The sequence below is a fragment of the Lithobates pipiens genome, unplaced genomic scaffold (genome assembly GCF_037356315.1).
Source record: "Lithobates pipiens isolate NorthernLeopardFrog02 unplaced genomic scaffold, aLitPip1_a1.2 Scaffold_8, whole genome shotgun sequence".
Lineage (NCBI taxonomy): Eukaryota > Metazoa > Chordata > Amphibia > Anura > Ranidae > Lithobates > Lithobates pipiens.
In genome coordinates, this window is record NW_027507903.1 from 87,436,938 (window position 1) to 87,451,839 (window position 14,902).

A 14,902-nucleotide genomic window follows, 5' to 3' on the forward strand; every position below is an offset into this window, starting at 1 on the left:
CCCTTGTTGGAGGTAGGGGGAACATGCAATATCATGTTTTGTAATGGGACATATTTTGAGTACTTTTTTCTTTTTGGGATTTGGTGTTGGAAGCCACACATCTGCAAAAATAATTACTGTATCTTGTTTATGTTAATACAGTTTATGCTTGTTTTTGTATTCAATTTTTTTTTTTTGTTTTTTTTGTTATATACATCTAAAATGGATCATACTCTCTTGTGCATTCAGTAAAAGTAGTCTGTATCCCTTTTCCTGAAGAAGCCACATAGGCGAAACATGTCATAAAATGGGAACAGAATGGTTTATACATTAGAATGCTGTAACTTTTTGTCTCTTTGCAATAGGTTATATGTATAGTCCTATGTTAGTAGACATGATTACATTTTTTTGTCTTTTCTTCTTTTTTAATTTTGTGTACATAAAAAAATCTTTTTGATATCTTAGTTGACTATTATGTGATATTTATACTATTTAGGTACCTTTAAAGTCCTGTATCTCCAAGCTTTTCTATACATCACCCAAAGAACACCATCCCTACAGTGAAACATGGTGGTGGCAGCATCATGCTGTGGGGATGTTTTTCAGCAGTCGGGACTGGAAAACTGGTCAGAGTGGAGGGAAAGATGGATGGTGCTAAATACAGGGATATTTTTGAGCAAAACCTGTACCGCTCTGTGTGTGATTTGAGGCTAGGACGGAGGTTGACCTTCCAGCAGAACAATGACCCAAAACACACTGTTAAAGCAACACTTGAGTGGTTTAAGGGGAAACATGTAAATGCGTTGGAATTGCCTAGTCAAAGCCCTAACCTCAATCCAATAGAAAATCTGTGGTAAGACTTAAAGATTGCTGTTCACAAGCGCAAACCATCCAACTTGCTGGAGCAGTTTTGCAAGGAGGAATGGTCAAAAATCCCAGTGGTAAAATGTGGCAAGCTTATAGAAACGTATGCAAAGCAACTTGGAGCTGTGATAGCTGCATAAGGTGGCTCTACAAAGTATTGACTTTAGGGGGGTGAATAGTTATGTACATTGACTTCTTCTGTTATTTTATCCTATTTGTTGTTTGCTTCACAATAAAAAAAAAAAAAAAAATCTTCAAAGTTGTGGGCATGTTCTGTAAATTAAATGATGCACTGTATGTAATACTTTTAATAGGTTTTTATCAACAGGTGAGATTACATTCGAATCCCTTGAAATCCAGCAAACCCTCCCATGATCCGGCCAATTATCGCCTCATATCTCTGCTCAACACCGATCTCAAGCTCTAGACAAAATTATTAGCCACCCGCCTTACCCAATCTGGTCCATCCAGATCAAGTGGGCTTCATCCTCTCCCGAAAAGCTTCAGATGGCACTCGTAGGTTTTTAGACCTTATCCACTGGGCGGAGCACCACTGAACACCTTCTCTGCTGATCTCTGACGCAGAGAAGGCATTCGATAAGGTAAATTGATTATACTTAGACTCAGTCCTTCAGAAATTTGGCATCCATGGCACCTTCCGCCAAGCCATCCTAGGCCTCTATTCTACACAGAGCGCAAGAGTTCTCACATCGGGTATGTTATCTAACCCCCTTCGTTCCCATCATCAATGGGACCCGACAGGGCTGCCCCTTGTGCCCCCTATTTTTTAAGTATTCTGATGACTTCCCCTTCTACCCTATATCTTCGTACTAACATTTCTCTTCTGAGTGAGAAATGCCAAGATATTGCCAAATCATTTCTCTCTACTAACGCTTGTTGGGCAGGCCAAATAGTATTGTCCAAGATGTTCCTCCTACAACAGGTTCTATATTTCTTCAGGACTGTACCATTACTGATCCTACAAATCAGATATAGGCACACTTCAGCTCATCATCAATCACTTAATCTGGCCTGCACGTAAACCAATTAAAGCCTCTTTATTCAACATACCCTAGGTCTATGCAGGCCTCTGAGTTCCTGACCTCCATTTGCACTACAAAGCAATAATTTTAGATCACCAAAAAGCTATGGAACATGTCCTCATTGCAACATTGGAACCTGATTGAAGCAACAGCCTTTGCCCCAAACCCCTTTACTTTTATTGGCTGCCATTTGGATGGGACACCACCCTCTGCGCTCCTTCCTCCTGACAGTCAACGCCACATTATCCACCTGGAAATCAGTTCTACAAGCCTTAGGAGGACCACATGTCCAGGCTCTTCACCAACTCCCATTGTCAGCTTAATCATTCTTATACCCAGGCCTTCCCCGTCAGATATGATCCTCACAGGGCGTTCGAAAGATTGGGGATCTGTTCATGCATGACCAACTCTTATCCGTCCTCCAAGTTAAGGACCGCTTTGCCATCTCCAATAAGGACTTCTATATGTACTTACGGCTTCCTCATATCCTTACTTCAATCTCAACCTCGCACCTGGATTAAGGACAAGCTACAATTTTTTACCTCAACCAATAATAAAATTTGTGGCATATCCTAGCTTTATGGCCTACTAACAAAACCAAATCTGGAGGAACCCACCCCAACTATAGCCTACTGGGAATCCAAGTAACAAATCCAGATCCCTCCCCCTATATGGTACCGAGCACTTCGCTCATCCACCATATACTCTAAAAACATTTCCCACTGAGAAACCTCAATGAAAATACTGTATAGGTGGTACTACACCCCTGTCAAATTAGCTTGAATGTTCCGGTCTAATTCCAGCAAAATCTGGAGAAATTGTGACATGGATGGACATATTTTTCATATTTGGTGGGCATGCCCGTCTATTGGTGTTTTCTGGACGGGCATCTCCACACTTATTCAGGATGTTACTAACCTATTAAGTTAACCCCACAAATGGCTCTTTGGACTACGGTAGGCCTCTCAAATTGGCCCTGGAAATTTCACCCCATCATTACAAACACTCATTGCTACCCGTTATCTTTTGCCCAGCTTTGGAAACAGGCCTGTGCACCTACTCTCCATAACACCATTGTTATCACCTAACAATGGAATTTGTTTGCAAAGGCACAGCTGACACTTGATAAATTGTATCATCACTGGCAATTCTGACAGTCAGATCATAGAGCTCTGGCTTGTCCTTGACTAAACTCCCAAGTACCAACTCTCACAGTAGGGCCCACCCATCTGAGAGACCTTTTATGCTTGTTCATCTCCTGGAATTAACGAAGCCTTATGGGGTTGACTACTGCCAAGCTTACTATACTATTTTACCTGATACTACTGAGCACTAGCCGGCTCATCTCCTTCCCACTCCTCTTCATACTCCTCCCCCCCCCCCCCCTCACCTACTCATTCCTCTTTCCATGCTCTTATTTGGGGGCATACAAGGGATCAGTACTAAACATGTTGGTATACACCTGGTACTGTACACCCTTCTTTTTAATGTTGATGTCAATTATCTTTGTCTTACTTTCCATCACTTTATTGCTCTTCTAAAAGAGATTTTTTTTTCAAAGAGATATTATAGACCTCACCTCCATGACCTCTCTAAAATTTGCTCCTTTTTACCTAATGAAACCACAAAGCTACTAATTCACTCCCTTGCTATCTCTTTCCTTGACTATTGCAACTCCCTCTTCATAGGCCTACCTCCACAGTCTATCCCACCTTCATTCTATCATGAATGCTGCTGCCAGACTCATTTACCTTACCAACAGCTCAGTGTCTGTCACCCCTCTCCACCAATCCCTACACTGGCTTCCAATCGCCCAGCAAAAAAAATTCAAAATACTAACTACAACATACAAAGCTTTCCACAACTCTACCCCGAGCTACATTACCAATCTTCTCTCCAAATATCACCCAAACCATCCTTTCAGCTCCTCTCAAAAAACCTCCTGCTCAAGTTTCCTTGCCTCCCCCACCATCCTAGTCTCCAGGACTTCTCCAGAGCCTCTCCCATCCTCTAGAAGGCTCTACCTCAAACTGTCTGGCTATCTCCTACTCTGGCTGCCTGAAAACTCATCTCCTCAGGGAAGCCTATCAGGCCTCCAACTAATCTCTTAACACTTCCATCAGCTCATTCCCCACAGTTACAACCTTTTGTACCACCAGCCCCACGCTATTAGATTGTAAGCTCTTCTGTGCAGGGCCCTCTTAACCCTCTAGTATTTTATTGTATTGTAACTGTATTGTCTCCCTTTTATATTGTAAAGCACTGCGTATATGGTTGGCGCTATATAAATCCTGTATAATAATAATTATAGTTAATATGTCTGAGTAATCCATTCACCTTATGTATGTTACGGATGTACACTGGTATTCGGGGACCTAACCCAGTCTTCTCATATCTTCTTATATTTAAGAAGATTTACTGTGGCAGTCTTTGGCTTCAAAAGTTAAAAGGAAGGAGGTATAACTATTTACAATGTTTTACCATATATTAATAAATTTAGTGCATCAGAACTATGGATTATGGTCTTCCCTAGCATAAAAAAGGAATATCCTTACGAATACTCTTTTTGCATTGTCTAATTCTGCATCAAGTATACTAAATATACACCTTGAAAGGTTATATATATCTGGTATTGCAAAATTGTCAGAAAAAAAATCAAAAAATCTAATCTTTGGCCACAAAGGTTTGATTTTGTCAAACTCCCATACCATATGAATAGTAGTTCCTTTATCATTTTGACATTTGTCACACAGGGAGGTGTGACAAATTTTAAAAACGGAGCACGTAAACTATGCTCTATGAAAATATTGGCGTTGTATTAGCCTGCCCCTCACTTATACTTTTCAATATCCTTGTCAGTGATGTCAGGGATATCTTTATGCTGCCATTCTTTGACCTGGGCAAGTCTCTTCCCTTAGGCAAGGACAAAAAAAAAAAAGCGCCATGTTTTCTAATGTAGACATTGGATCAACATACTACTATATATTTTTTAGTAGCCATTTTTTAAAATTATTTTAAGAAATTATTCTGCCCTTAAATGCTTGAACCATGTTTGGTGAAACCATTGTCAAAATGACAGTAAGAAGTGAGTAAAAACCTCTTACACAGCCCTGGATAGCAGAAAAAAATGTTTTGACTGGACATGCACTTTAAGGATAGGGTTATGTTAAAGGAAAAGTGTTCGGGTCAGGTTAAGCTTAAGTTTCAGGGTTAGATTGGGGGTAAAAATGTTACAGGAAGGGTAAAAATGTAATTGTCCCTAAAACGCTTTTTACATTTTTTTATTTAAAATAGGTTAGGTAAAGTTTTAGGGTTCCGTGAAGGGGGGCATTGTTAAAAGTTAAGGTCAGTCTTAGTTTATTGTTCTCTGCTGCTGTGCTTATATTGGATATGGAAGTTACTCACGTATTATTGAACTTCAGAGGTAGTTTTCTTTGGGTTTTTTCTTCGTAATGCTTGGATAAGAGACTTATGAACTCGGTCTTGAACAGGGATTCCAACAGACTGTCATACTCTTGCTCATGAAGAATGAAAAAATCATCCTGCAATGTGCTGAAAAAAAATAAATAAAATAAGGGAAATTAAATCCTTTGAAAAACTTGTGCCAAATATTGCATATTACTGAGTTCAGAGGAAATATTTTCATCAAGCACACATGTTGAATTAGGATTATAAAGTTTGTCCGAAAAAAGTAATTTTTGTTATGGCTTTTTTATTTATTTTTACATGATCTATAGAACATATTTTCAAGATGGGATTTCATATAGCGTTCTGTAGATTTCCCTTCTACCAGCTGTCAAACAGATACAGCCAACATTCTTGCTTAAAAACTGCAGATATAAAATCAATTAATGTCCAGCTACACCATATTTCTTTAAAATTTTAGCGAACGTGAGGAAGATTTAAAGCTCATTTGCACTTTTGCAATCAAATAAAAAAAACTACCATATTATATGTTCCTATACACAGCATCCATTAAAAAAATGTATAAGATTTACCTTATAATGATTCATCTATCTATAAACATCTATTCTGAGTCTATGATAAAGCAGCCATTGCTGGTTTGGGAACAGAGGCCCCAAATCTGTATCCAGGTATTAGGTTCCCAGGATGTGTGTTTCAGGGAGACATGGACCCAAATCCAAAGTAAAATGACTCCAAAAGATCCCCCAGGTACACGCCTCCCAAAGAATAGAGCCCCCTCAAATGCCAGGGCCCATAGTCAGTAGGCTAGAGGCTAGCTTGCAGTCTCCTCCAAAAGACCCTGTCCTGGTAGGGTCTGTCACAGGGTGTATTTTGGTCACGGAGAAAAACAAAACAAAAAAAAAAGTCAGAGGTTCTAACTGCTCTAAACCTTTCTCCCTTTCCGTTTTTTTTTTTTTTTTTTTTAATACTGTTTTTTTATTAGTCTTCATCACATACAAGATACACTTGCTAGACTTATTACAAGTACAATTGCTTATACATTGCTGATACATATATAAAGACAACGTTTTCTTTTCTCAGATTTTGTAAATGTGTCACCTTCTATACAACAGAAGTGAAACCAACCTCACCAACTAACACTCAAAACAAAAAAACAAAACAAAAAAAACCTCAACACTTAATTACATTTTTGCACAGTCCTTAGTAATATTCATAAAGTCTAAGCCGATCTAGTTATTTGTTCCCTGGAGTACCATAAAACCCATTCTTGTGTGTTATCCTACTGTCCTACATTCCTCCCAGAACTCGGCACCCTATCAGAGTATTCACATGTATCCATTAGTTCGGTCCATTTCCCCCAAATCTTCATAAATTTACCCGCACACCCCTGGCCTCATATGTAAGTTTATAAACTGGTAATACCCGATTTATTAATGTTTTCCACTGGTCCAGAGGAACCAGTGTGGAATATATCCATTGCATAACCACCGTTTTCCTAGCATAATACAACAAAAGACGAAGAAATTGCTTTTGATACGTGCCCAAATGTATATCCTCAAAAATCGCTAGGATACACCACTTTGGGCTGCAGATATTAGGTAACTCAAAATTGTTTACAATAAATTGCGTTACTTGAGACCAAAATGGTCGAATCCTTTCACAATCCCAAAGCATGTGGAGCAAATCTCTGTCTATTACATTTATGGCATGTAGGACTGTTTAATTTCTGCATATAGAAAAGCCGTAAAGGAGTGTAGTAGACTCTATGAAAAATACGCAACTGTATCATTTTATCTTTAGCCGAGAGCGTAGTGACAAAATATGTGTTAATAAGTTCCTCCCAATTCTCATCTGTGAAGTTGGTTAGAGTCATGATGTCCCAACATTTTATAGTACCTAGATATCAATCCTATGTGTGTAGGTTGTAGTAGTGCCTCCTCCAATGGAGAGTTTTGAAAAGATACATTTTGCAACCCCAGTTGAGCCATGGCTGCGTGTCTTAATTGCAGGTAACTAAAGTGCCAAGAAACTGGGATCCCAAATGCAGCCCGCAGTACCTCAAAGGATTTAAAGTTCCTTTGATTATACAACTGATGTATATATTTTAGTCCCTTTGTGGCCCACGAGGAAGCAGCGGGGAGAGCCAGAAAGTGGGGGAGAGTGGGATTACACCACACAGGATGGTTAGGAGATATAGATGTCGTGGCCTTCGAACTCAGCTGGAGACAACGCCTATATATTTCGAGAGAGGTCCTAATTATAGTAGCGCCCTCCACTTTTCTAGTTGTCCTTCTAAAAACCAAATTATTAAGTGCCTCGTAGGATGAAAATATAGCCGCTTCCGCTGCTACCGCAGCATTTTCAATCCGTGGGAACAACCACCAATGCATGTAGACAAGCTGTGATGCAAAATAATAAAGTCTCAAATTTGGTAGCGCTAAACCTCCCTGAGCTGTAGACAGCTGCAATGTTTTTAAGGCATTTCTAGGGTGTTTGGGGAACCACAACAGGGTCAGTAGCAGAGAATCGATTTCCTAGAAGATCTTCTTATTGACATATATTGGACTATTTGCAAGAACATATAAGAACTTAGGCAAAAACACCATTTTAAATAGGTTTACCCTACCCATCAGTGTCGCTCCCTTTCCGTTTTTGACTGTGCCCCCCTCGTCGAGAGATTTTCCATCACTCCAGACAGGAAGTTGGAAAAAATCTTGCCAATTGGACAACAGAGGGCAATAAAAAAACAACAGAAACAAACTCTTTCCTGCTAAATCCAAAACAAGATAAAATATTTTGGCTAGTTGTCACATACAATTTGTAGTAAAATATTGGCAGCATTGATGCATTACTAAGCAAGAATAATATAGTGTAGATGTGTGAAACAGTTGGTGGGCCAGTTACATATATAATTGAAATATTTAACCAAAAATAAATAAAAAACATATTGGTGTCCAATTTATTGAAGCTGGTTTGTCTACGTCAATCTGATATGAACCTAATTTAGTGGAAACCTGTATGGAGTACAGTGCAGGGACTGTTGCTGACCTGAAATTTGAAAAATGCTAGCTGCCTGGCTGTCTCTGACCTCAATACTTGAGCCAAATCCTAATTTGCATACATGACAAATAGTAATGAAGCTGCATGATTAGTTAGACACTTGGGATAGTAGTATTTTCAGAGTCAGAGGTCAGCATAAAGTAGCTTTTATGCTTCCTCCCTACAGGGTTCCTATAAATGCTCAAGCTTTGGACATTCTGATGGACTTCCATATAACTGGATTATTTGTCCAATAGCACAATGAATGCTTCCCTTATTATAAAATATTTAGACAATGGGGGTGTTTCACTAAGGGCAAATGGATTGTTCAGTTTACAGGGTAAGTTGCACATTGCAAGAGAAATTTCTCCAAAACGCAATAAATGAGGTGAAGCTCTGCTGATCTGCCAGCATCCAATCATTCACAAGCAAAAACTGCATTTTCCCTTGTATGTGAATGGAGTATTCTTTGCAAAGTGAAATTCTACCTCATTCACTAAGATCTAGGGATAATGTTCTTGCAAAGCACAAGTTGCAAAGTGAACAGTCTATTTGCATTTAATAAATCAACCCCACTGCCTCTACTTACTCCAATTACTGTATTGCAATGATTCGTTCACTGACAGCTGTCACTGGGAAAGATTTGGGAAAGTTTTTGTATTTAGCAACTTTTTTTTTTTTTTTTTTTTTTAACGTACAAAATTTTAAACTGCTAGAAAAATGAGAAAGGATCACAATGATTTTCCTAGATTCTTTTGCTCTTCTGTAGACTTTTCCTTGGATCCCAACTCTGACTTACTCATAATGACTGGAATACAATGTCTTACAGATGTTTCACTTTGCGGAATCATTTTCAAAGACAACATTACTGTTGAAATATTGTTTGATCTTCTGCCTCAAAAACTTTGGAATATCACATTTGTTAAGTTCCAAAAACTGAAGCAAATGAACTTTAAACTTTACCTTCTCATCATCAAAAAACAATATTCATGAATGAAAAACAAACTTCTTCAGTCCAACTTGAACCATTGCCTAGTCATTCATTTCATATACTTCGATCTACATCCGCAAGAAACTATTGTGATCAGCATCTCTCTTATTACAGGTGGCCATACACTAGAAGAATTTTGTTCCACATTTTTAGTTTTAAGAACATTTCTTCTTATTGTCTGTGGAGTCAAATCGACGTTCATTTTCAACCACCATAAGCAAAATTCGAAGGAGCATAATGTTTTTTTTCTTTTTTCAGTGAACAAATTTCTAACAATAAATGTGGTTTTAATTTAGGAAAGATCATTCGTTCCAAAATCAAAAGAAATTTCAAAGTCATTAAGACCACTTTCACACTGGGGCATTTTTTCAGGCGCTTTAGCGTTAAAAAAAAAAAAAAAAAAAAAAGTGTCTGTAAAGAGCCTGAAAGAAGCCTCATCTGCAATCCCAATTTTGAAAGCCTTTCTCTGGCAGGACACTAAAAAAAAAAGTCCTGCAAGCAGCTTCTTTGCAGCGCTTTAGGAGCGGTGAATACACCTCTCCTAAAGCACCCCTTCCTATTGAAATGAATGGTAAGCGCCTGCAAAGAGCTTTTGGCAGCTGCGCTTTGTGGGCGCTTTTTACTCTTTATTTGGCCACTAGCGGGGATTAAAAGCGCCCCGCAATCGCTTGAAAAACACTGGTAAAGCGGCGTTTACCAGCGTTTTTCAGGCGCTGGCAGTGTGAAAGGGCTCTTAAAGCACTCGGGCTTTCACATTGGGATTGCAGATGAGACTTCTTTCAGGCGCTTTACAGGCGTTTTTTTGTTTTTTTTTAACGCTAAAGGGCCTGAAAAACGCTCCAGTGTGAAAAGGGTCTAAATGTACGAGATTTTTCGTACAATTGTTCATTCGAAAATCTACCAGCTTTAAAGTGTTACTAAGCCCAGGACCCTGCATTCACTAGATCTGGTCTCCCGCACTACACAGAACATGGAAACGCAATTAATTTGGTAAATATAAACTGCTAAATACCTTTTCTCATCAGCAGTATATAGCATTCTTAGCACTTCTATCAGTGTCTGGTTAAAGCTTATAGAAGGAGTTTTCATTGTACTCTTTCCCTATGAGGCTGCAGGACCCCTGACCCTCCATCTGGACAGTGCCGATTGGCCCTGTGCAGGTCACCTGCCCCCTCCCAAGAAAAACAAAACAAAAAACTAGCAATACACACTAAAGTGGGCATGTGCAGCTTGCTTCCAAGGCTCTGTACTATCAGCAGATGGACTAGGAACTGTGGAAGAAGGGGAGGATCAGAGAAGACAGGATCAAACAGCCTTTTTACATAATGGGCAGGATTAACTTCTTAGGTTCCACAGCGAGTAGAACAAGCATGCTTTACTGCATATACACACTTATTTTACTGTTGTGAGTTTAGTAAAACTTTAAGTGTGTTGAATGAAAAAAATTACCCGATACCACTATCCACATATTTGAGGTGGATAAGGGAATCACTCCCACTGTCTTATTGTATTCTGCAGCAGGGATGTTTCCCTGCCATCAGAATACATTGATCAGAGCTGCCGGCACTGATAATTCGGAAAAGGCCCCGTTAAAGTGGCCAAATTTCAATCCATGTATGGTTGCCCTTAACTGTTTCCGGACCAGCCACCACAGTTTTCCTGCGGCAGGTTGGCTCCCCTGCATGAAACCAAGTAACTGTACGTAAGCTCGCGGGGTCTGAATTGCAGGTACACGCGTCGGCTGCACAGCAGGGGTGCCGATGCTCATGGCCGGCGGTCATCGTGAACGTTTGTGACCAGGAGACCCAGAACAGGGACCAGTATGTGTAAACACACACTTCCCTGTTCTGACAGGAGTGACAGATCGTGTGTTCCTATTAGCTAGGAACCACGATCCGCCACTTCCTCTAGTTAGTCCCCTCCCCCTTCAATTAGCATCACCAGAGAATATAGTCAACCCCTTCACTGCCCCCTAGTGTTAACTCCTTCACTGCCAGTGACATTTTTACAGGAATCAATGCATTTTTAATGCCACTGATCACTGTATTAATGCCAATGGTTCCAAAAATGTGTCAAAATTGTCCGAGGCGTCTGCCATAATGTCGCAATCACTATAAAAATCGCAGACCGCCACCATTACTAGTGAAAAAAAGAAAATGCTATAAATCTATCCCCTATTTTGTAGACGCTATAACTTTTGCGCAAACTAATAAGCTTATTGCGATTTTTTTTTTTTTTTTTTTTTTACCAAAAATATATAAAATAATACATATCGGCCTAAACTGAGGAAAAAAAATGTTTTTTTCATATATTTTTGGGGGATATTTATTAAAGCAATAAGTAAAAAATAAGTGTTTTTTTCAAAATTGTCGCTTTTTTGTTTATAGTGCAAAAAAAATAAAAATAAAAAATAAAAACGCAGAGGCGATCAAATACCACCCAAAAGAAAGCTCTATTTGTGGGAAAAATAGGATTTTTGTACTCACCGTAAAATCCATTTCTCTGAAGTTCATTGACAGACACAGCACCTTTAATCTTGACCTTAGGGTTATATCGCCACCTTCAGGAGAGGACTAGGCAGAACATGTAAAAACAGCAAAGCTGCACAGTACCGCACATGGGGCGGTCCTACTGGCTATAACCCCTCACTCTGCTTTCAGTAGCTCAGTTTGTCAAAAAGCAGTACAACAATAGATAGGAGGGGTGGGTGCTGTGTCCGTCAAACTTCAGAGAAAAGGATTTCATGGTGAGTACAAAAATCTGAATTTTCTCTTTCGTTCATTGACGGACACAGCACCTTTAATCTTGACCTTAGGGATGTCCCCAAGCAGTGTCAAAAAACGAGGGGTGCGAACAGCAAGAAAATAAACTCCACCCAGAACAACCAGAACTCCTCAACAGAGGAGTTGCAACCTTAAACAGCAAAACCTTGCGACCCGAAGCAAGCATCCGTAGATGCGCTCACATCAACCTTGTAAAATTTTGTGAAAGTGTGAGCGGACGACCAGATTGCCGCCTTACACACCTGGGAAAACGGACGCTTGATGTTGGAAAGCCCAGAAGGCACCAGTTGCCCTGGTCGAATGTGCGGTGACAGGAAAGGGGGGCGCCCGCCCCCTTAAGGCATAATCCTGAACCATGATCGGTCTGATCCATCGAGAAATGGTGGCCGACGAGACTGCCAGGCCCTTCTTCAGACCAGCCACCGATACAAACAGTGAGTCCAACCTCCAGAAGGGAGCCGTAGCAGACAAATATACCTGCAGAGCCCAGACCACGTCCAAAGACTGCAAAGCAACCTCTTTGGGATGTGATGGCCGAGGACATAGGGACGGAAGCACAATGTCCTCATTTCGATGAAAGGCCGAAACAACCTTTGGAAGAAACGAAGGCTGCGCGCACAGCACCGCCTTATCCTTGTGGAGGAACAAGTAGGGAGACTCGCATGACAAGGCCACCAACTCAGAAACCCTCCTGGTAGATGTAATAGCCACTAGAAAGACTACTTTCTGAGAGAGTGTCAATAAGGGAATTTCCCTAATGTTTTCAAACAGTGGTTTCTGAAGCACAGAGCACCAGATCCAATTTCCACGGAGGCAGCGGTTGTCGAACCCCATCTCCTTACACATGGAGATGTAGGCCTTCCACGTACAATTATAAATCTTCCAAGAAGATTACTTCCGTGGCCTCAGCATAGTGGAGATTACTGAATCCAACAGACCTCTGTCCCTTAGCACCTGGCTTTCAACAGCCATGCTGTTAAAACCAGCGACGGTAAAGCAGGATGAAGTATTGGAACTTGCGACAGAAGTTCCTCTCGCATTGGCTGCCACCAGGGAACATCCGCCACCATTCGTACTATGTCGGCATACCAAGGACGTCGAGGCCAATCTGGGGCAATCAGAATCACCAAATCCCCTTAGCCTCCACTCTCCATAGAAGATGTGGTAGAAGTTTGAGTGGGGGGGGGGGGGGGAGGGGGGGGGAAGGCATAAATCAGCCGATAATGCCCCCATGGAGTCACCAACACGTCTGCCGTGTCCGCCCAGGGATTTTTTGACCTGGCCACAAATCTCTGTACCTTCAGACTGAGTTGCGAGGCCAAGAGATCCCCATCTGGTGTGTCCCACCTTAGGCAAAGGAGCCGAAATACATCCGGATGCAGCGACCAGTCCCCCTTATCCAGCAGCCGACGACTTTGGTAGTCCGCCTGCCAGTTTTCTACTCCCGGAATGTACACGGCCAATCGAGCCGGCACACGCTGCTCTGCCCACTGCAGGATGTGAGCGACCTCCAGAGCTGCAGCCGAGCTCCTTGTCCCTCCTTGATGGTTAACATACGCCACCGCTGTGGCGTTTTCCGATTGGATCCTGACCAGATGCCCCTGCAGCCTCTGTGACCATGTGGAGAGGCACCGCCTGATCGCCTGAAGCTCCAATACATTGATCGGCAGGCGGGATTCTTGTGTCCAGCGACCCTGGGCTGACTGTACGCCCCAAACCACCCCCCAGCTGGTCAGGTTGGCGTCCGTTGTGATCACCGTCCAATGAAGAGGAAGGAACAACTTCCCGGACCAAAGGGCCGGAGACCTCAGCCACCAGAGAAGAGACTCCTTGACTAGCTGGCTCACCTGAATTTGACAATCCAGGGATGTCGGAGATTTGTCCCATTTGGACAGGATCTCTTTCTGCAAGACTCGACTGTGGGATTGAGCATACAGTACCGCCTCGAAAGTGGCTACCATGAGACCCAGAACTAGCATGCAAAAACACAGCGATGAGCACCTGTGGGACACCAACAACTCCACCGCAGCTTGTCTAAAGGAAGAAAGACTCTCGCCTCTGAGTAGTCCAGAATCAAGCCCAGGTACTCCAGACGTTGAGTCGGCACCAACACAAACTTCTGGAGGTCTGTACCCAACCAAACTCCCGAAGAGTCTGTATGGTGAAAACCACATCCTCCCTTAATTCTGAGGCGGAAGCTGCTCTCAGAAGGCAGTTGTACAGGTAACCCACGATTGTGATCCCCTGTTGCCTTAGCAATGCCAGAATTGGGGCTAGCACCTTGGTGAAGATCCATGGTGCCGACACTAGGGCAAAAATTGGTAGTGCTAGTCTCAGACCGCAAATCGCAGAAACCTGATGCCCAACGCATACAGGGACATGCAAGTATGCATCCTTGATGTCCAAGGACGCCAGAAAATTCCTTTTGATGCAGTGCAGTGACCACGGAGCAAACGGATTCCATCCTGAACCTTTGTACTTTCACAAAGCCTTGAGATCCAGGACTGGATGGACACCTTCCTTCTTTGGGACTACAAACAGATTGGAGTAGAATCCTTGAAACCTTTCCGGCATCGGCACAGGAATGATCACCCCGTGCAGCAGCAGGTCCTGTGTACTGCCCCGAACAGGGCTTCCCGACGAGCCGGAAGAAGATGAAGGTTGGAGGGAAAAAATCTGTTTGGCGGACAAGAAAAACCATCTTGTATCCTGATGAAACCAGACCCCCTGGCTGGAAAGTAGGGAGGTCCACCGGGCTGCAAACTCCTGAAGGCAAC

At 41.8% G+C, this 14,902-nt stretch overlaps 1 protein-coding gene across 2 annotated transcripts in view; it reads right to left on the minus strand.

Moving 5' to 3' along the window:
* Positions 1-14,902, minus strand: part of MYO1E (myosin IE) — a 235,689-nt gene that overhangs the window by 25,812 nt on the left and 194,975 nt on the right. For both annotated transcript variants that reach the window (XM_077472372.1, XM_077472371.1), the window contains exon 23: positions 5,292-5,438. In XM_077472372.1, the coding sequence (XP_077328498.1) occupies positions 5,292-5,438 (147 nt within the window). The remainder of the gene's footprint in view (positions 1-5,291; positions 5,439-14,902) is intronic.